The 23,078-nt window shown below is 38.7% G+C and overlaps 1 protein-coding gene across 2 annotated transcripts in view; it reads left to right on the top strand.

Annotated features, from left to right (window-relative positions):
* The window catches only part of AHRR (aryl-hydrocarbon receptor repressor), an 89,597-nt gene extending 67,025 nt beyond the window's left edge, over positions 1 to 22,572 (top strand). For both annotated transcript variants that reach the window (XM_030943776.1, XM_030943777.1), the window contains 7 exons: positions 3,695 to 3,784; positions 5,069 to 5,198; positions 6,637 to 6,770; positions 8,123 to 8,322; positions 9,998 to 10,116; positions 11,060 to 11,201; positions 13,769 to 22,572. In XM_030943776.1, the coding sequence (XP_030799636.1) occupies positions 3,695 to 3,784; positions 5,069 to 5,198; positions 6,637 to 6,770; positions 8,123 to 8,322; positions 9,998 to 10,116; positions 11,060 to 11,201; positions 13,769 to 14,882 (1,929 nt within the window). In that variant the 3' untranslated portion in view covers positions 14,883 to 22,572. The remainder of the gene's footprint in view (positions 1 to 3,694; positions 3,785 to 5,068; positions 5,199 to 6,636; positions 6,771 to 8,122; positions 8,323 to 9,997; positions 10,117 to 11,059; positions 11,202 to 13,768) is intronic.
* Positions 22,573 to 23,078: the final 506 nt, after the last annotated feature.

The following is a 23,078-nucleotide window of genomic DNA, read 5'->3' as shown; positions in this document are numbered from 1 at the left end:
GATTTGAAGTTAGTTGTTTTTTGTTGTAGAAGTTTTAAGGTCCATCCTAATAGTTTTGCGTGTTTGTTTCTTTGTGTGCATGTGTAAGAACTTGCAATATTGCAAAATAATTTTAGTTTGCAAGTGGACTGTACTGATTGAAACATGCTTGTTGTACACAAAACAAATACCACCAGCATTGAGTTGTGGAGTTTGATTATTTCCCCCTCTAAATACCACAGCCTCATTTAGGCTGTCCATGATTTCTGCTGAGAGGATTAAAGTGGAATAAGAAGATCTGCCTTTACTTCTCTGTGCTGTCCCCTCAGTGTTCTGGGCAAACGTGTGTTTCATAAGGAGTGCAAACTGCACAGGTATGAGGCTGGTCCACGTGCTCTTTCCTATTTCATCTCCCCAGGTTATCCATTTCCCAGGCACATGGCTGCTGTGGTTCTGACACAGCACACCTCCTCTTCACTGGCAATGGGAGAAAGCAATTGCTGAGGATTTTATTTCAGTAACGGAGAATGTTTAAAAATCATAAGTGGAGCCATATACTTTGCTGTGATGTTTAATGTGAGATGTGGTAACTTAGAACAAAAAAGCTGGGAATAGTTTTCACTCATTCTTGTGGACTGAAGCTGTCTCTCCTACTCAGTCTAACAAGTCACTAGGCTTCTGGCCAGAAAAATGGAAAAACCTCTATGCAGTGTTACTGTAAAGGATTTCAGTATGGAGTTGTATTTGGTACCTGAGAGATTTATCTGAGAGGTTGGAAAAGGTATTTCCCTACTGATTTGCAATTCCCATTACCCACTCAGGGTGGGTAAGGTGCTAACAAACACCCTCCTCCTTATCCCCACCTCTGGTAAGTAGTATAAGAAAAGTATAAATCCCAGCCCAGCTCTGACTCTTTTGAGTCTTCTGTGTTACAGATGTCTGTTTTCCCACTGAACTACAGTTTAGGGTAATACTGAGAAAGCAGAAGAGTTTGCAGGCATGGATGAGACTCACTGGTGTATAGTTTTGCTTGATATGCAGCTTGTCTTTTTTTAATGTGTCTGAAGCAGCAGGTTTCCCAGCTAAAATTAATTTACAGACATGGAATTTGTGTTAATCCTCAACTTAGTCATGTGGTTCCATAAAAGTTGTTTTTGCACCAAAGTGGATTTTGATTTCCCTGCTTGCAGGGCAAAGAATCTTATGTGTGCAGTTGGGGTAGTGAAAACCAGGGGGTGCTTATTGAAGAGATATAACCTCAGGAGAGGACACCAGCATTTTGAGAACAAACCAAAAACAAAGCAGGGGAAGTTTGGAAAACTCTTCATTTACATACATGCTGCAAATCCACACTTGCTTCTGGCTTAACCTAAACACATGGCTCCTTGAATTTTCCTCCACTTCTTCTTCCCTCTTCCTCCCTCCCACCTCTTTCTTAATGCCTACTTCAACCTCATAGATGTAGCTGCCAGTACACTGATCTGAATCCCTGGAAATACACATGGTCCCATTTCCCTTTCCAATTTTTAGAAACTCATGCACCTAGTTCAGCCTGACTCTAGCTCTGTGGAAAAAGATTTGTAAAGAAAAACCTTCCTGCTTTCCACTGTGGGGGATCGGGTGTTACATTTTAAGGGTAGAGACTGGTCTCTTATGTACGTGTCTAGGCCTAAAGAGTACGTAAGACTAATTTTTGAACAGAAGAATTTATCTCTTGATTCATACAAGAAATCCTTGACAAAGGCAGATATTCCTACAGGGGCTGAAAAACTCCAGCTTGCCTGCAGGACAATTGGACGGTACATTTTAAAAAGGTTCAGCATGATAATATGTAGGATTCTTTGATAAAATTCAGATCTTGTGGTCTTTGAAACCTAAACAATAGAGGTAGGGCTTGGTGTATCACTTTGCATAGCTTAAGAACTTTTATTTAATTAAGCACATTTCTTTCATTTTTTAAATGTTCTTAACTTCTACCTGGTCCTGTTTCATGGGCAGGACTTGAGGTCTTTCAGGATATGCCTGGTAAGGGGCACAGAAAAAAGGGATCTCCCTTAAGTGTTCTGCAGTTATCTTTATGGAAAATTTTAGTCTATCCAAATTAAAAGTCCTGCCAGATGTTTGAAAAGTAATAAAATTCCTAACATCACATCACTGATGGTTTCATTGTTACGAAGACAAGTCCAAAGAGACAGGATGCCAAAAATCCTTTCTTGTCTCCATTTGATGTTGGAAATGTATATGACAGATATCATCCATGGAGGTCCCTCTCAGTGCAGTGAGAGGTGCAGATGTGAAGATGCAGAAATCTTGACACACCATCTTCTGGTTGGTGAGGTGCTGGGACAAAATTGGGAATTTTTTTAGAGCAGGAAATAGCGCCAGTTGAGCAAGTTCTTGTACTTGAAGAGTTGACAAGGATAATTAGTATTCAACACAGGCACAACTAGGCAGAGATCACTCTTATTCTGCAAAGCATCTGCACCTATGGAGCTGACCTGGAGCAAAACAAGATTTGCCATTGACTGTTCTTAGCATTGACTTATGGCTAGTGTTGACCTGGTTGAATCACTTGCTGCTATGGCCATTGAAGGCTCTCCACTACTTTTCTCAAGTCATTGTTTCACAGGTTCTTCAAGGCACAGAGCCTCTGGCCAAGTGTGGTCCCACGGGGCCACGTTTCCAAAGGTGCTCCACATTTATGATGGGAGCCAAACCTTCTGAGGAGGTCAGTCTATTGTGCACTGAACTCTTGAATTTCTGCCCACCATTGTCACAGTGGGAACAGCTTGCAAGCAGTCTTGGAAATCTGGTTCTTATTTAGGAACCCAAAAGAGAACCAAGCTCACAAGAATATGTCAGTGTATCTGGTTACTGAGCAATTGAAAATCTGTCCGCACTGTGTTTCAGGATTAACTCCGGATTAATAGGCACATTGAGAGTAAGGTGAAGCAAGGATAATAATAATAATATAGCAGTATTTCAGCCACAGCTATTTGAACAGTAATCTCAAAGACCTCAACACCACCACATGAAAGGATCTAGACTGCCTTGGAGTGCAAGCCTGCTGGAGTAAAAAAATGTTACCAAACTTTTATCAGGGGAGAAAAGGCAGAATTAGTCAGTCCTCATGCAGCTGGGGACTGACTTTTTATATTCATGGGGACTGACTTTTTATATTCATTGCATTTATGCAATTATGTTATGTTTGTATTTTTATAGCAGCTTGAGAAAAAAGCCATACAAAAAAATTCAGATCCAGCTTTAGTGTCATGCTTAGAACAGCACATGTATTTAATTTTCCCTTTGGATGTTATTATATTAAATGTATTAATGCATATATATTCAAAGCAATTATTATAGAATGTGCAGTTTTAAATTAAAAGGAAAAACAAAGTAGTTGACACTTGCTATTAAACTTTTAATTCTATAAATTAATGAGCAAATATAATTATGCAGACCATTAGGAAGACAATAAACTAGTAATGTAATATGGTTGTTATACTGTAATTAAAAATTTTAACTTTTTTAGAAAAGAAAGAAAGCATGTTTCAGGTTGTTACTCATTTTTCATGGTAGGAAAGAATTTAGTGTCCAGGTTTTTTGCAGAATGAATTTTTTCTTTCCTACAATATTCTTAAATTGATTACATTGATACCAATTTTATTCTTTATCTTCTGATTATCTTTCAACATATTTTATTTTCCTTTTTCAGTCACTGAATGGTTTTGCCTTGGTGGTGAGTGCAGATGGAATGATATTCTATGCATCATCAACAATTGTGGACTATCTAGGGTTTCATCAGGTAAATATATTCAGAATTACTTAGAATACCCAGTCACCAACATTGTATTGACTTGTCAATACATATATTGTCAACATTATAACTTCTGCTATTATTTGTAAATGCAGCACTGTATGTTGCATACCTGTGACTGCTGATTAGACATACACTTACTGAAATAAAGTTATTTTACTATGCCATCTCATACTAATTTTTTTTGTCAATCTGACAGGTGAAGATTTATTTCTTGCAATTTCTTGTTATGAAGCATTCGTTAGCAGAAACATGATCCATTATAAAACTAAGATTTAGCTAGAGGTTTCTTTTCAATTTCAATATAAGATGCTGCTTTTCTAGGCTGGCTGGCTATGTGAAATAAGTATATTCTAAAGTCACAGAATAACAGAATCACACAGTTGGAAAGGACCTCTGGAGGCCACCTAGACCAACCTCCTGCTCAAAGCAAATCGAGCTAGGGCAGGTTGATGCAGGACTGATCAAGTTTTGAGTTTCTGTGACCCCTCTGGAAGATGTGTTCCAGTGTTGAGCCACCAAGACTGTAATTTTTTTCACTTATTATTAATTCCCAGCTTCCCATGTTGCCACTTGTGTCTGTTGCTTCTTGCCCTCTCATTTCTGAGAAGAGTCAGCCTTTGTCTTCTCTTCCCCTGCTCATTTGGTTGATGTAGACAGCACTACATTCTTTCTGTGATTTTCCCTTCCAAAGGTTGAGCAAACCCTGTTCTCTCTCCTGGATGTGCTCCAGCTCTCTTAAGTGTCTTGGTAGCACTCTCCTGGGCTCATTTTGGTATTCTAATCTCTTTCTTTTCATGGGGTACCCAAGATAAGCAGAGAAATTTGCCCTTGCTGAACTTCCTGAGGTTCCTCTCAGCCTATTTTTACAGCCCACCAAGGAGCTGCCTTGCCCTCCCCAGCTAAGGGAGGTACCCTCTGCAAACCTGCTGAGCGTGCATTCTATCCCGTGATTCCTTAGTCAAAAAATTAAAGAGGGTTTGTCCCAGCATAAATCCCTGGGGGATGCCACTAGTCATCACTTGCCAGTTGGATGTTTATTAGTCACATTTGCATATGCACAAAAGAGTTGAGAATAGAAAGAATCATCTTAGGATGTGAAGGGAAAAAGCAGATGTTGAGAAGTAGGGGTCTTTGAAACAACTTTCCTTATTAAAGCTGCTCTGAGGGTGTCCTACACCTGCCATTATTTTAAACAAACTATCAATCTAAAGATAAGTGGCTGCCCCTCTACAGTTACTAATTAACCATTCCTTGTTGTAATTGTTTCAGACTGATGTAATGCACCAAAACATCTACGATTACATCCACGTGGATGACCGCCAGGATTTCTGCAGACAACTGCACTGGGCCATGAATCCTCCCCAGATGTTGTCGGGACAGCAACTACAGTCAGAAACAGGTGGGATTGTGCATGTTGGTTGGAAACATAGGCACCACTGTACAGAGGTAGAATTGCACTCCACCTATGCCTGTTTCACCATCCCTAGTAAGATTCTTTACCGGAAAGATGAATAGTGGCCATTTATTTACGTTATTGTCTCAGAGATGACATTTCTTCCTGATTCTGGGCGTTTATAAGGCAGAGTGCTTAAGCCACTGGTGCCACAAAGTTGTTTCCTTTGCTTTTCTCTAATGCACCTACGTGTATTCTGACACGCTCAGAATGAGCAGCATCAGTTCTTAATACTGCCAAAATTTTGTTGGCAATGGATCAGGACATCAATAGTCCTCTCATTGATGCAAAAGGTGTCTGTACAGGATCACCATGGAAGCATCACTTTCTGCCATTTGTTTTCCCATGCAGAATGATGTAGAAAGGAGCCTTCTGAAGAACAAATAGGTTTAGCAATGCATCTTTTCCTCTGAGGCTTTACTTCCCTAGGATGGCAATTGGATGCCTGCCCTCAAAGTTTCTCCTACATGGGATATTAAGATGAAATCACAACTACAGAACTTACAATCAGGTTGAGATTGTTAACCTTATAAAGTATTATTTATCCCAGCGAAATCTATGCATTTCACCAGAAGGTGAGGTAGTAATTGAGGAAATAAATTGGGAAGTATAGTCACCAGGTGAGCGGGGAGAAACTTGCAAGAAATCCTTCAGCAACCTCTACGAAATCCTCAGGAACACAGTCATGAAACTTTGGTGGAATTTCTTGCATTTCCTGAAAAACAGTTCCTGAGTTTTACAAGACTCTTATAAACATCTGAGGAGCTTTGCAAGATTTTGTCAGAAGTATGCAGGAAACAAGCAAAACAACATGCATTACTATTTCAAGCTATAAAATTTACAAATAATTGGAATTTTCATCCTAATGTATATTGTGAAAAATTTCAGGTCTCTAGTTCATAGTTTTGTATTAATACTTGTGTCTTTTGGGAAATATTTCAAAAACCTGCAATTGTACAAAAAAATCAAGGAGGTGCAACACCTGAACATTAGCTAAAAATCTGCTGTCCTTTTTTTGTTCTGTTTTATTTCCTAGGATTATAATTTTTCCTTATTTTGTTCTCCTGTCTAATGCATTTTCTGTGATCTCTGATCTCAAAACCAGCAACATCTGTTACCCTGTCTTGCATCATTAAAAAATCACAAAAACTCGGGAAATAAAGTCCAAATTTCTAAAGAAACTCACCCGAATCCCATTGCAGAGCTTTTATTTTTCTTTTGTTAGAGCATGTGCAGATGTATCCATACATGACACCATTGAATATTCGCCCATCCATAAAGCAATTTTTCGCAATTTCCGTAACAGCTTCCTCAATTGGCTACAGAACATTTTCATTATTTCGTAGTGTGATCTGACATATGTTGCCTCCACTGTCGTTCCTAGGGGAAGAATATATTCTCAGTAAATTGTTCAAAGCACAAGAGAATGACAGCATGACAACAGATTATTCTTCCTTTTTAACTCGCTGTTTCATCTGTCGAGTTCGCTGCTTGTTGGACAGTACTTCTGGATTCCTTGTAAGTACAACTTCACTTAGATCACTGTAGACATGACATAGTAGACTTTAATTACTTTATATGAAAAATTCTTCAACATAAGAACTGTGGAAATCCATGGACAGGATACACTTTTCTTTTGCTGTGCACTAACAAGAAACACCTAGGATAATTATTAATATGTGTAAACAATGATGGGAGAAAAGAAAGTTGTAATATTTGAAATGGAAAGACTTTAAAAAATTTTATGTTTTCAGCTGTTTTTGACAATATCTGTCCTCAATTTGTACTGGGTGTATCACAAGGGTGGCAAGTCTGAATTTCAACAATTAACATTTAAGCCCAAAGTATTTGCTTTAAGGAGAAGGAAAAATAGTCATCTGTTTATTCCTTTTGTAAAGAATCCTTTAATAATAAACCCCAGAATTAGAAAGTCTCTTGCATGCTCCATACTAGGAGCAGTTCATTTCTAGAAATCACTTCTCCATTTCCGTAGTAAAGACCAATGCTGTTTCTACTTAGGGGAAACTCCAGCACGTGCAAAGAGAATGAAACTACTAGCATGAGACTGGGAAATGCAAGTCCTGTCTCAGATGCTCATTAGCTGGGAAGCTGTGGGTCTCAACAGCCATCATTTCGGCACCCCTGCTTTAATCTCTTAGCTCTGGAAAATGCCTAACTCAAACAGGCTGATTTTTCACTGGGCATTTTTTGGTAGTTAATTTTTTCACTGAGAGGCAGCAGCTTGCTATTGACTTGAACCCTGCCTTCTGACTACACAGACGTTTGAGGCAGGGATGGACGGCTCCTTCCAAGCTGTGCACTCTCTATGTGGCTATCCTGAGCCTATTTTTTTCCTTTGTACCGATCTGCACAGCCCTTGGGTTGAGCCAGTCTGTATACTTCCCAGAGAAAGTGCAGAATAAGAGGAACGAAACTAAAAAACCGTCTTTCTGGAGAGAACAGAGCATGGAAAAATAATGGTTCCAGCTTCAGTGGGGTACAGAGGAAACAACTCAGTGTTTGCACCAATGTACATGGTCCGTTTTGGCAAACAGAACATAACACAGAACCTCTACTGCTGAGTAAAAACTCTCAACCAGCCCCAAAAGTCTCATCTTACTGTTGATAGTACCTCCACCCACCCTGTGTCTGAAATGGCATGGTTTAGATTATATGAAGAAAATGAAATTCATAGTTTTAATCGCGGATTCAAAACTGGATTTGGTGGTAAATGACACGGTCTATAGGTTGTATTAGTATTTTAAATGTTTATACACTAAATGCTTAAGTTGTTGGGTTTTTTCTTTCTTTTTTTTCCTTGCTTTTTTTTTTTTGTGGGGGATTTTTGTTTTTGTTTTTTTTTATACCAGACAATGCAGTTCCAAGGTAAACTAAAGTTCCTCTTTGGACAAAGGAAGAAGTCCTCATCAGGAACAGTATTGCCACCTCAGCTGTCCTTATTCTGCATAGTGGTACCACTTCTGCTCCCTTCTGTGACAGAGATGAAGATGAAAAGCCTGCTTGTGAGAGCAAAACACAAAGCTGATGATGCAGCAGCAGCGAACACAAAGTATTTACAAATTAATCTTTCGGCATTTAGTGAAGATTATGGGCTATTAAGCATGTAAAAACCACAAATTACGTTAAATATCTCTCCATTTTAAAACTCTTTCTTAGAAAAGTGAATAATTTATCTGGATTTACTATTGAATACAAAATAAATATAATGCAATTACTATACTATAGCATAATAGAATGCAAGATGATGCAATATATTGTACTTTATTTATAATACCTGTTAAGTAATTTATTTCAATATACAAAATTTTATATTAGGAATGGAACATTAGGATATCTTTCTAACCTTCAAAAGTTACCAATGCAGTAAGCAAGCTGTAAAAGTGGAAAAGAAAAAGTGTTTTTTCTGTGAGCTTTCTAATTTCAATATCTTCTGCTAACACAATTATTTCGACTTGGGCATTTTGGTAACAAACAAAGGAAAAGGAAGACTTCAGAAAGCCGAATGTGTGTGTGGGGGGGTTGTGTTCACAAAGAGTCTAATGAGTTGTATTTGGTGTATGCATTTGTCTTTCAACAGAAGTTTTATGAACATGTAAATTTACAATGCACTAAATGGCTTGGGGGTGATCATTTGGTAGCAATCACAAAAGATCAGGACAGATTGTGTTCAGACTCATCTCCTTCCTAACACTTATTTTTGTTACTCTTCTATGGGAGAATTTGTTGACATTTGGGGCTAGGATCGTATTTTCTCTTTTTTGCTTAAATGTAACCTAACAGTAATGAGTTCTATTACTGTGAAGCAAAATGCTCATCAGTATCACTGTCAGTACCATAATTTGGCTTTTAATTAGATTATGCTTGTGTGTGTGTGGATTCACTATCCAGATGTCTATTGTGGTTCTAGTACATACATCCTTCTGAGAAGAACTAAATTGCTGGAAGTCTGATATAATGGCCTATGCAGACTTTTGGAATAGAGTTGGAAAGTCATTTCTGCTTGCCAGTTTTTCCAGTGGCCCAGGTGAAATTAACTGATGATCAGAACTGAGCTTCTAACAGAGAAGTGCTTTACTACCTGACTGGACATTGGCCAAGGATCTGACAAGAATGAAGCAACCATTTATCTTCAATGTTTCCTTTGGTTCAGGCCTGAAGCATGGTAGCCAAGGATGGTGGGCAGATTTACACAGTCTTTTTTTTTCAAGGGTCTTAATGCAGGGAAGCATTTGTAATTCAGTATTACAGGTAGTGCGCCCTTTTAAAGCCCTGATTCAAGCATTTTCAACTAAAGATTGGAAGAAACACATTCAAATCATATGGTGTTTATTGCAAATTGAAGTAATGCCAGCTCTTAATGCATTGCTGGTCTCTGTGATGTACGTACCTCGAACGTAACTTGAATAGGAAGAGCAGAATATACACAACATTTGTCTCAATTCCAGATGAAATTTATTTTTCCACATATAGTAAGTCATGAACAGAATATTCCTAAACATAACTATTCCTCTTAATTGAATACAGAACTCCATGCACACACTAGCTGGAGCAACCAAATGATGCAGGAAAAAGATAATTATTTAGTGCTAGTTACTATATACTTAAACCAAACGCCTTTGCTAATGGCCACCAGCTTGAAAATCCTATCTTTTAGAGTCTGTGATTCTAGAGTCTGTGTTTTCATTCACTGACAAGGAATTTGCCACATTTTCTCCCCTCTACAGCTCCAGTTCAAAAGGCAGTTCAGGACTTTGTGAAGCAACAGAATTATATGGAAGAAACAATCACCATGAAGGTGCTGCCTTCACTAATGCATTACAGATTGCTGAAAACCAAATCAAAGGTACTGCTAAGTACTTCTAGATTATATACAGTTTATGGAAAAAGAACCTTGTCTTTTATTTTCTCCTGATAAGTTTCTCAGGTTTTGGTCCCAGTGCTGTCTTTCTTCTTCTCCCAAACACCTCTTCTTTTAAAAAATACAAAAAAAATGTCCACCTCAAAAGATAATGTAGAATAAGTCTGTGATTTCAGAGGGGGTAGAAAATTTACAGAGAAATAAACAATCATGGTAAATAGTAAATAGTAAATAAATGGTAGTAAAAGAATACTCAATGTATGCTTGCCTAAAAGTGGCAGCACTGAATTTAATAAGCTTATGTGAAAATCCTGATAATTAATAATAATATCTATTCCTCTTTGATGAAAACTGGAAGATATGTTACAAATGTTAGTTTTCCCCAAAGATCAGAAAACAGAGGAAAATTAGAATGCATTGTCTTTAAAACTCATGATGTGCCCACAGCTTTGACTCATGCTTTTTCAATGTTTGGCTGTGGAAAAATTATGAGAGTCTAGGCTCTATTACAGATTTTACAATGGATAAAATTTAGTTGGTAAGTCTACACCACTGGGCAACTTCTTGAGCAGACTTGTACTCATCCTTCTGTCATATCTGCTGGAAATCTTTAATGTCTTTAAAATCATTCCTCTCTTATAGCTCAATTTTTCATGAACATTTTTTGTGGGTACTACTACTGAGATGAAAATATTAGCAGGAATGACTATTACCGTAAAATCCTTGGTTACAGTTTAAGTGCCTTACTAGAGTTTTTAAATTTTAGTTTTAAGATGTAATTTGCTTCATTTTGTGACATATTTTAGATTGTTCTTTCCTATGCTGATGCTTCTAGGGAAACAAAGAAATCTTTGAACGTTTGAGTTTAGCTAACAAAAAATACTTAATACTGCTTGTATTAAAATCTATTTTCTTTTAAATTATATAGCAAAGAATAATGGAGAAAATGGCATTTCTCTAGTCAAAGTACAAACAAATGAAGATCACTGGGTCTGGGTTCAAGCTAACACTCAACTTCTGTATCGAAGTGGTTGTTCAGAATATGTTCTTGCCCAACAGCAAATGTTAAAGTAAGTATATTTTCCAGTACCAAAAAGAAAAAAAAATAGGAAAATGAATGCATTCTTTTTGTATGAAATATTTCAAAGGGCTGTAGTGACCTAAGAGAAGAGATGAATGAGAAGAATTTAGTTTCCTTATGATACAGAAATCTATTTCTGTCTTGGAACATATGAAATGGCAGTTACAATCCTAAACAATATTTATTTTCTGTCTTCAGCCTTCTTTTCTTCTGAAGTTGAGTATGCATATACATTAACACAGAAATAAACTACTTCATTATTAATATTTGTCCTTCTTGAACAAAAAATATATATATTTTGGGTTTAAAACAAAACCTTTGCAGCTGAAAATCTAGTGTCCTAGTTTTTCTGCTTATCAGCATTTGACTATGTTAAGCTTTTTTTTTCCTTCATGTAAGACAGTTGAGCTCATGTTTTCAGTTGTTTATGTGCAACATAATCTAAGGAACGGTACTCATATTCATTGTATGCTTGTAGACCGATACATCTAGTTGCCTGTAGGCTCAGTCGTGGAATAATTAATCTCACAGTAAACTAATCTCACAGATTTGCATTCAGAGAGGAGTTTTTGGATGAGTTTTACCCTTTCCTCTCAAGTGGGCTTTGCATCCTTCCCCCATGGGACTGTGTGTTCCAGTTCCTGTGGGCCCTGTTGAAGTACCTCTTCAAGCTGGTCTGAGGGAAGAGATAAGAGAGTGGACTCAGAGAGCAGGGCCAGGAGTTTTACATAGCCACCATCTGGCCTAGTGTTAAAAGTGTGGCTGTTATCCCAGATATTTTCCTTCAAAATGCCTTGCAGGTGGAAGAAATAAAAAAAGTTTTTGCACTTCCAGAGTAGATATTCCCTGCAGGGGGTGTATCTCCCAAGATCCACATGAATAGCAGGGGAGCTCTCACCTGAGGATGCTGGAACTTTTTACCTTTACTGGGATGACACAAACATTATCTTGCTGCATCAGGGAATGAATTTCTATTAAGAAGCAGATTAAAAGGGGCTGTTTCTTTTACTAGTTTCTCTACTTCCAATTTGTTTTTGTGTAATTAATCATGTTTATTTAGCTACATTTTTGCTCTCAGAGAGATTAAAATCCTTCCTTTATGCTTGATATAGCTATGCTTGTTCGCACAGACTGAAGTATAACAAGAGTTGGCCTTAGTGATTATATTCAGTTCTGTCTGAGTCTGCAATAGATTTGGTATTTGCTGCAACTTTTTTGTTGTTGTTGTTGTTAAAATGTATGCTGTCTTCCAGGAAACATAGATTCTTTTGGAGAATTTTCACTGGATACTATTTCACTGTAAACTTATTAATTTTGGAGTTTAACATTTTTTTTACTATTGCATTTTGTTCAGTCCTCTGCTTCCCAATCTGACCATTTCCTGAGAATCATGATCTGCAGCAAACTTTTATCAGACCATTTACATCTCAATATGGTCAATAATAAAAATAAGAATATTTAGCAGAGGACTGAAAATATTTAATGCCCCAAAAAAAAAAAAAAGAGTGGGAGGAAATAGTCTTCTTTCATGGTGTACATCATTACAGCGGGACGTTCTCTCTTTGTAACAACACAGACTCCCTCTACTGGAAAATCCTTTTCTTGCACACTGATTCAATACTCAAGGAAAAAGTTCTCTTGTGAACGAAGAAAAAGCCTTCTAAACCCCTCAGTAGCTCTTCAGGTTTTCATACGCAGTTTCCTACTGAGATGTCTGCTTCTTGCTTGGAGGGGCATGAGTTGGTTTCGTGGCACTGATCCCCCAGAGTCAGGAATCAGCATATTAGTGAACTCAAGACCTAAACCTCAGGATTTGGACCCCAGTTCTGAAAACAGCTGCTTTGGGCATGGAAGTGCTCAGGCAACACTCTCTGTCAGTGTTCTTCTTTAATTGAAATTGAGTACTTCAGCTGGAGGTCATGGAAAATTAATTCACTGGCCATCTTAGAAAACAAAAGGCAGCATAAATTAAGTTAGACATATAAAACAAACATACACCCAATATGAACATCTGTAACTATTTGGTTATTTAATTTGGGCATTTTATTTCCTCTCAGCTGTGTTCTTGAAATGTAAGACCCCCATGGTTGTCTCTCAAATCACTCTGATCAGAAAGCTCTTATGTGTCCAAATAACTCTTTGTTAACAAAATATATCTCATTTAAGATACTACTTGTATTTTATCTCTAGAATTTTCTACACACAAATATTATGTAGATATATTTTAAGGGAAGAACAAAAGTGTAAGAATTAGTGTATAGTACTACAATTTTTAGGTTCTTTATTGAACTGTATGCCTGAAATGGAAGAACAATGCATGAATTCAAATGAAGCAATGCCTCAGAAATTAGCTGTGCACACACATTGACACCCAGATGCAGGGACACTCTTTTGTTCTCTTAAGCAAATGCAAAGATTATGTGCACAAGAGTGTGAGAGTCCCGTATTGAGCACAATATAGGGCTTGTAATGCATGTTGAGCCACTCTGTATCCCAGAAAACAGCAATTTAGAAACCTCTAATTGACCTGACTTCTTTTTCTACTGTTATTGAAAGGGAAGAAGATGAACAACTGAAGATACTAAGTGGTTTTGCCAGTTTGAAAGGAAACTTGGAGGGGCTTTCCTATAACAGTGCCATTGAAACTCTGGGCCAGTGGAAGCATCTTAACTGGGCAGCAGTGAAGAATGAACAAGATAATGTAAAAGTGAAGTTTGAGCCTCATACTAACGGTGAGTGTTTTATGCAAGAAGAACCTCTCAGTTCTAACACATCAGTTTTAGGCATTCAAAACAACTGCACCACAAACAGTAGCTGGACTTTAAGAAACTCCAGTTCTTGTTCTATGAACCAGAGAATGAACACCTGTCCAAACAGGAGAACTGGATCATTCTACAACAGAGACCAAAATTTCTTAAATCTGGCATCAACTTGTCCTTCCCACTGGGGGAATGCAGAAAATGGCCAGTCCTACTCGGGGCTCCCACAGCGCTGTGCAGAGAGCTATGCCACAGACCATGGGAAACTACAGAGACCATTCACATCCTCAGAGTCTCTCTATGAAACAGCCACTCCCTTGGAGATGCCTATCAAAACGGAATACGACTCTGACTCTGAAAACATTGCTGATAACTACCTGCAGAGCCGAGCCTGGCTGGATGAGAGCGGCTCGCTGAGGAAGCAGGGGCCCAGCTATCCCAGCAGAGTGCACCTCAAAACAGAGCCAGACCTCTGCCAGCCAGCCTTGCCTTGTCAGAAGCCAAGGCACTGCCTTTACACACCCCATAACTGGCAATGCATCGTAGCAAATCATCCCAACAACCTGAACTTGAACAGAGCTGGCAAGGGCTCACGGAACAAGGAGGTGCCCCCCTTTTGCCCTCAGAACTCCTCTGTGTGTTTGGAAAGCATGCCCGACCTGGCACACACAGCTTGCTATGGCCACTTCTACAGTCCCAGCCCAGGGGAGGAGAAAGAGCAGATTAATGAGGTGTTCAAAATGCCATGTGAATTTAAAAACCCCTGCTTGGTTCAAGCGATCAAGCGTGAGCCCCTGGATTCTCCACCGTTGTCCAGCAGTGGACAGAACAGAGTACACGCAAGCTTCCCTGAAAATACCTTAGCAGGTCCTGTGCCTCATAAAACCACTGAATGTACATTTTTGCAATAGATTTTATAACATTTGAAATATTTATAATGTTAAAAGCAAGAAGTTGTAGATTCTCTTCCAGTTGAGTTAAATGACTTACTAAAATCAAAAGCCAGTGGAAAGATTTTGAGAGTGTGTGTGTGTGCATCTGTGTGTGAAAAGAAACAGACACAGGTACACACAGCCTACCCCCTGCTACTGTCCTTCTTTTAGTGATCTTTGGAAAGAGAAAAGAAAGCTAAAACCTCAGGCACAGAAAAATAATCATTACTTGCTGCACAGGTATACCTGATCATTTTTCCTTATCACCTTTCTTCTCTTGTCTACAGTTCATTAGCAAAGTCTACTATTTCTGTTTCCTTTGTTCTGTTCGTTTTTCTCAAGCTGATGTGATGCCTCTGTGCAAATCAAAAATATTTATGGTTTTCAGTGTGGTCAGTTTACCATAAGAGTTTTTGATTTATAATTATTTTTCTACTCTTATAAGAAGGATCAGCTATTCCTTCATCCCAGCATTAAATTAATGGCAAAAGGAAAGGGCTTCCCAACACAACTTCTTAATTTAAAAGGACCTCGTAAGTAAAAACAACAACTTGCATAAGTGAATTAGAGTTTTTTTTACTTCAAAGTAAAGTTACTCCTAAGTTTCTTGATAGTATTATTCTTTTAGAATCCATATTTTTCCATTTCATTGCCATCAGCCTTTCGTGTTGCTGCTGAAAGACTGAACAATGGGATGTAGTCTACTTCTACCTGTGAGTTACAAAATGCTGTTAAGTATATGTGAGAACAAAGTATTTCTCTGATTATTTTCCTTGCTGTTACTAGTAACATCAACAAAGGAAATGCACTTTTTTACTTGATAGTATTTTTTGACTGATAGCAGCTTGTTAGATATCGTCACCCTACATCAAAACCAAATCCCACACTAAGATTATTTTCAAAAACATCCTAGTTTCAATCCCAAAAGAAACCCTTAATCTCACTGAGCGGTAGATGTATACCTTTCAAAAGCATTTCAGTGCACTTTAGTGCTTTTGAAAACACAGTGTATACTTTTCTTTGAACCCAGACAGTAATGCGTTTCCACAACAGCAAAAAAAATTAAGTTATATTTTGGGTTTTGTTATTGTTGTAGTTTGACTCCTGCACTAATTTTTGTTTTAAAATTGCACTATTTCAACTTTATATCAACTTCACCTATATAACAACAACATCATTAAAAAAAAAAGCTTAGATGTATGTATATATGCTTTTTGAAAGAAGCCCTGTAATGAATGTCTTCTTTTTCAAAATGTTATAAATAATTATGTCTTCCTTTATCTGTCAGTCACAAAGGGCATGACTTTACATGCCAGATGAGTGGTGCAAAATTCTCCCAAATGCTTTAAATATGTGGGAAAAGTGAAGTTTTCAGGTAGTGCAATGGTTCTGCACCTGGGAGGCTGCTCTTCTCCAAGAAGATTGACCATTTCTTCTGATAGAATTTGCTGCCTGTACATTAGAGTTGGCAGGTGTAAAGATATTAATTCTCTACATGTTAGTGCTTATGAACTGTGTTATGAAACGCGGCGCACTGGACAGTAAAGAGGGGCAACAATATCTTACTGTATCTTGGGTTAAATCTGTCATAGTCCAGCTGACCATATCCAAGCCATGAGAATGTTTCCTTTTTTGCGTCCGAGGTACATCAGCTCCCTGTTGGCCATGTGCTGCCTATTGTTTGAGACAGTCTTGATATCCTTGCTCTAATACTCCTGCCAGTGGTTGCAATGCAATATCAGACCCTGTTCTGAAGTGAGACCACAGTGGTGGAATTCACACTGCTCTCCAGTACACCACTGTCCACTTCACATAAACACAAGACAAACTGCAAAAATACTTGTGGGCAAGCAAACTTGTTCCTCATGCAGAGTGAGACTACCATCAATCAGTGTTGCTGCACAACCTCTACCTCACTGATTCACTACCTACATGATTACGAGCAGCAGTTCTTTAGACTCTCACAGAGCTGCTGTCATGGTCCTTTGCTTGGCATGCAGCAGTGGCACTGGAGAACTGTGCTGGTGCCAGACACTACTTTGTGCCTCAGAGCTGCCTGTAGGGTTGTGCTATGAGCCCTGCAATTTCTCCAGTCCAGCTCCCCGTGCAGCTGCCTAGCAGAAACCAGGTGCTGGGGAGACAGGGTAGTGTGGGAACTGATGGCTGGGGGCAGGTGGAGGACGCACCTGCATGACCTCTGACAAGATGCTTGTTTAATTCCACACTTGGAATCACTGTCACACCCCTCTGAATGAGAGTACCTGGGGTTTCACACTGCCTTGCACTTTCTCCCATCATTTGCATTGATGAAGTGTGACTCTAAAACCCATTGTCTTCATCTGGACATGCTGATGCCATTTTGCACAATGGGAGTGGTTACACCAGGTGCAGCTCTGTAGAGGACTGTGCCACCAAAAGCCTTGTCTGTGCTTAGAAATACTACCTGCTGTGACTACAGTGGGAGAACTGTACTAGCCAGGTCTCTTGAGTGCAGAAGCAATCCATACTAACAACAGAAACTCTTTAAAGTTCTCCCTGTTACAAAATTCATTATTTTTTTGTTGACATAAGTCTATCTGCTCTCAGGCTTTCTGGCACATATCAGTTAGAATTATTTTTCTCATGTTTCCAACAAACCCAGACACATTTGACACATCTTGATCAATATTATAGAGGTAGGTGAAGCTTCTGCATGTAAGGGAATGCAATCTGACACGTGAGATGTAATGGGTTTCTAGGTGGATGGATGAATGTGCGACTCAAAAGTGAGATGTCACCTTCTGACTCCCTGCTGTGTAAATGCAGTCATGTTTGTTTCCTTATTATTCCATAAAGTCTGAAGCCAAGAAAAACACACTTATCCTGCACATCACATTTGATTTTGGCCCATTTAATTTGTGGCTGAGTTCTTACTTCAGGTCTCACATGAAAAAATGTGGTATCAGTAGAATTCCTTCTAGTCTAAATTATCACACACGCAGTACAGCAATCTCCCAAGAACTGGGTTTATGAAGAGATCAGCAGTTTATCCTCTTTTTTGGACAATTGCTAAACTTTGTTGGTAGTAAACAAAGACCAATTCCTTTTAAGTACTTGGAAAGAACAGAGGAAATAAATGCTTAAAATAATCTCTTGCCATTTGTGTTTAAGGCATAGATCTGCCTTCAAACTCTCCCCATGATATGTGCCCCAAATTGAGTTGGTACTGAAACCTGACATTGCATTGTACCCTGTTAAATTACCACTGATTTAATCTTATAAACCCTTTTTGCATGCAGACATTAATGACCCCCTGGCACTGACTAGTAAATAGGATGAAAGACAGAGCAGTTCTTTAAGATGGTTACATTTTCTTAGTGGTTGTTGCTGCTTCGGTATTACTCTAAAAACTAGCACTGAGAAATGGGGTTTAAGATCTTTTCAGTCACTGGTGTTTAGCTTTTAGCCTTAATGAACTGGTATTTGTACCCCTTCAGCACAGCCCTAAAGTCTATTTTAGGAGCCTTCCAATGCATTTATTGTAGCAACAATAAAAAATTATTCTTGTAGAAGAAATGCCTAGTCAAATGGTTTCCTAATAGGAACTTGGAGCATTCAGGCTGAAAGAAATGCCTGACTGATAATAGCATTCAAACTTCTTCAGCCATAAACCCTCCAGAGGTTGAGACAGAATGGATTCATGAATTCCCTGATCTTTGGGGAGGGTATATTTTGGTATGGAAGGTGAGCAGTTCTAAAAGCTGTGAGAAGGTGTCTCCCCCTGGGATGTTACCTGGTCCACATAGAGCAGAGACTATTATCAGCGCTAAAGCTGCTGATGGAGGTCTTGACTTTACTGAGAATGTGACCTGATTTCAGCTGCCAGTGCACAGCTGTTGAGCACCCTACAAATGCTAGTCCAACACCATTGAAAGCTACTACTTCTACTGAGAAACAACATGATTTGAGCCAGGGGTAAGCTTGAACAGCAAAAAGAGTGGATTTTCTTGCGCTTACATATAGTGACTGAAACTGGGGCAGACCTCCACTGAAGGTAACATTATAAATAATTTACATTGATGTTAAAGTCTTTGGATATCAAAGTAAAGCTTAGCTTCAAAAGTTCTGAGTGAGGGCAGCACTGTGTGAGTGGTAAGCTTGTTTCAATTATCCCGGGTTCGGGGTTTTAACAAGGGAAGTGAAAGATTAAGGGACTGTACCTAAATTCACCGTAGGAAAGACTAACTTCCTACTCTTTGATTGTAACATATTAATGCAAAGTTTAAGTCTGTGGTTTTCCCACCCTTTATTGGAACAGTCATGTGTTCTGAAAGTTCTTACATCTGAGTCTGCTCTGGAAGGTATAGGATAGTCTGACATTTGAGCATCAGTCAGTTCAGTAAGACTTTGAGTGCTGATCCTTTGATATGATATTGAGATAGGCATGTGCAATTCTTCTGGAAATCCCTAGGGCTTAACAGTACTTAAGAGGCAACAAGCCTGAAGGATAAGATCAGCTTCTGCTGCCTATAAGCTCTTCTTAACTCTTTCTGTTGAAGCCATTCTGGAACTTAAATAGGACAGCCTCACCCACCATAGTTATTTCAGGAAACCCATTATTTTGTCATAACAAGGTGTTAGGTTTTAATTAAAATAGTTAAAAGCCATCATTTCCCCTACGTATGAATAGATATATTGCCTTAGGTAGGGGTAAAAAAATTAAAACACTTATTTTCTTTCATTTCAGTGCCACCTAAGCAAGAAAACCAGCCTCAGAATGACAGGGTTGTAGACAGATTCTATTTTTTCTTGTCTTCTCTGTCTGCTCTTTTTCTCTGTTTCTCTCTACTCTCTTAGGGTGTAAGCATTCAAAATGGAGATACTTTTCTTATCATACTGAGACAAAAATCCTAAACCTAAACTAGACTGTAGAAATTTCTCACTAGAACAGGAGTTTCTTTCCTTGGAGTTTCTTCTTTTAAATCTAGCCAAGCCCTGTGAGAAATTGTGCATCACAACTGAAAGAGGTCCTGTAACATGTAGAGAGCAAGAGATTGCGCAGGTGACCACGCTCAGGATGTAGTCACAAGGCTTTCATCCACCTGAAGGAGACTCATACACAGGGGCTGCACCCAGTAGCTTATGTTCATAGGTACTACCACCCTGACAAACAGATCTTTGTCACGTTTCAGGGACATCTGGCGTGTTCATGTCATTATGTTCTTGTCATTACATTTCCCTATTGTGCTATCAGAAATGCATCTGAACAAAGTCATCAGCGACAGGCTGAAATATATTCTAAACACACAAAGTCCTTTAAAAAAAAAAACAAACAACCCAAAAGTCTGGAGATCCAAGCACTTGCTTGTGCTTAGGCAAAGATATTCTTTGAGTGGTAGTCTGGAAGGAAGTAAAAAAGACAAATTTTGGGAAAAGATATATTGCCATCAAGGTGTAATTATTATGTGACTACAGCATTAATTCTTCACCCACAGAAAAATTCTGTGGTCTGACATCACATCCTCTTTTTTCTTCTGTAGAACTGATTCTGTAACTTTGCAGGCTAAAAATAATTTATTGAAAACAAGGATTGAGTAATTTCAATGCTAAGATGCATTTCTCAACCAGACTGAAAACATCATTCTAGGAGGCATGAAGCGCTCCTGTTCCTTTCCTGGGGCTAGTTTTCCAAGCTGTGGCAAACTTAGTGTGAGCATTAACTCTCTTGCTGCTGGTAATTGTGCAGCTGATGCTCTTACTAAGTTTTTAAAGATTTCTTGATGCAACAGAGCTCAAGGGACAGCTCCAGGTTCATATTTGTACTGATAGAATTATGGTAAACAAAGATGAGGTAGAAGGCAATAGAAAGAACATCAGCTTGGCTAATCTTATTAATTGTATTTCAGCAATTAAAAGGCATTTTAAAAAAAATCTGGTGAAGTTCTGGTCTAAAGCTCCTCCTCATTTTGCACCACAGGAGGGTGTGAGCTCTCCCTTCTGAACCTCTTTTTTGTCTTTCCTTTTTATTTTTTTTTTTCTTTTTTTAGGGTTTTGCACCATATGTATCCTCCCTGTGATGATTTAAAATGTGAAATAAGGAGAGGCAAGCATAAACTGTTGTAGGTTTTTTCAAATTCTTTTGTCTTTCTAGAAAGAACTTCAAAAAGGCAAAAGTTATCTCAGTTCTCAATGACAGTATTCAGTTTTGTTTCTACTCTCTCTATAGCTAAGATTCCTCCTCTGCACGGTCAACAAACTTCCCTCCTCTGAAAGGGTTCTTCTTCACACCCTCTAATCCCTGAATTCCTTCTTAACAAAACCAAAGAACACTTTGTTCCTTAAAGGCAATTGCCTTTTCCTCCTCTACCTTTTCCACCTTTTTGATTGCATTGGATGGTACATTTTGGTCTCCGTCCTTTCTGTTTTCTGTAGCTTTATTTCCACTTTAGGCATACTTCAAAAGTTTTGCCAAAATAACAGTGTTAGGCAGAAGTGCAATCCCTCATTTCTCCCCACTCTTTAATAAGATGGAGGTACTCACTAATAACAGTTGTATCCCCAAAACCAGAAAAAAGGTCACTCTGCTGGTGAAACATCCTCTCTTCAGGAGTCTGTACTGCCAAGCAACCCCCAGCTACCACCAACAGTTTAGTGCTGCAAAGTACGTATGCAATGCCAAATCCTTTTTTCTTTAGATATGGTCTCTCTTTCAAAAAATCAAGGAACTAATTTTCTCCTTTTTAGCTTCTTTCATTTTTTTCTACATGGGTTTATTCTTTCACTGTGCAACTGCACTTTTAATTTGCAATTTTAATTTTTTTTAAATTAAGAAGGGTATGGAAGCATTATATAACATGTACAGTGCAGTGTTTTCAATTTGTCCATTTTAGACTTTGAGATTAGAACCACAAATAATAATCAAGCATTTCAATGTGACTCCTTGTAAAAGACTGTAAGAGAAATGTCCAGGTGCCAATAACATCATCACCAAAGGGGTATAATCTGCCATTACACTCCACTTACAGTCCAGTATTAAAAGTGCCATTACTGCTTCTCCTGAAGAAACACAGTAGAGAACAAGACTAATTCTTAGCAATCTGGTCTAGTGGAAGGTGTCCCTGCCCATGGCAGGGGGATTGGAACTGGATAATCTTTAAGATCCCTTCCAACCCAAACCATTCTACAATTCTGTGATTAACAAACAGTTGCATGGAGTTCTACAAACAGTTTTGGCCTATCTGATGCTCCATGATTCCCCAAAACTTTTTTGGGGAGGGCATATACCTGGAGAGAACACTGCAACCACCCCAGCACTATTTGGAAATGTACTGCATGATGCAGGTAATGCCTGCACAGGGGCATGTGGCTGAGGCAGGAACGCTGCCCATCTGGGGAGATGAAGCAGCAGACAGGTACAGCTCCAGCCCTGGGGAAGCCAACCCAGGGAATCCTGTGGGATCACCTCCGGTAATGTGTGACCCAAGCAGCACCACTGACTGTCCTGCTTTGTGCATAGGAGTGTCATAGATGGCATGGTATATCGCTAATATACCTGTAAAAGGCCTTGTGGCTGATCCAAACCAGGCAGTGACCTGTGGGTTTGACCTTCTGGCATGTTGTTTGAACCTGGTGCACTTTTCTGTTGTGTTTTGTACTGTCTCCTCAGCCTGCTTTTAGAAGGAACTTCTAAGCGTACTTCTTAAATTATATTTTACATTTATTACCAGGCAGAAGTGTACAGCTGAGACATTTTAAAATAAAATGTTTGCATTTAAATTAAAGCTGCTGCCGCTGTGTGTTTCTTGCCCCTTCCCCATAGGGGCCCAGTAACCCCCAGCACTCCCTGGCCTCAATGGTTCCAGCATCCCCTCTGAACTTGTCCCAGCATCTGTGCACCCTGGCCCCCTCTCAGTGTTTGCTCTGTGTGAAAAACGCCAATCACTTGTTTTTAAAATTTTAGAAGTTTAACAATAATAAAATGGTTATAAAAATAGCAATATAATTAGAATAATAATAATTTGAACAATTTGGATTAGGACAATATGAGACAACAAAAACAACGAGTTATGGACGTCTGGCTACCTTTTTCCGGGCAACATAAGCCCGAAAAAGGACACCCGTTAACAGAGGATTAACCCTTAAAAACAGTAGCCTGTTGCACATTCATACACCTCATACATTCATACACCTCATGCA

Source organism: Camarhynchus parvulus, chromosome 2 (assembly GCF_901933205.1).
Source record: "Camarhynchus parvulus chromosome 2, STF_HiC, whole genome shotgun sequence".
Classification (NCBI taxonomy): Eukaryota; Metazoa; Chordata; class Aves; order Passeriformes; family Thraupidae; genus Camarhynchus; species Camarhynchus parvulus.
Note: the sequence above shows the minus strand (reverse complement) of the source record. Positions and strands in the feature narration are given on the sequence as shown.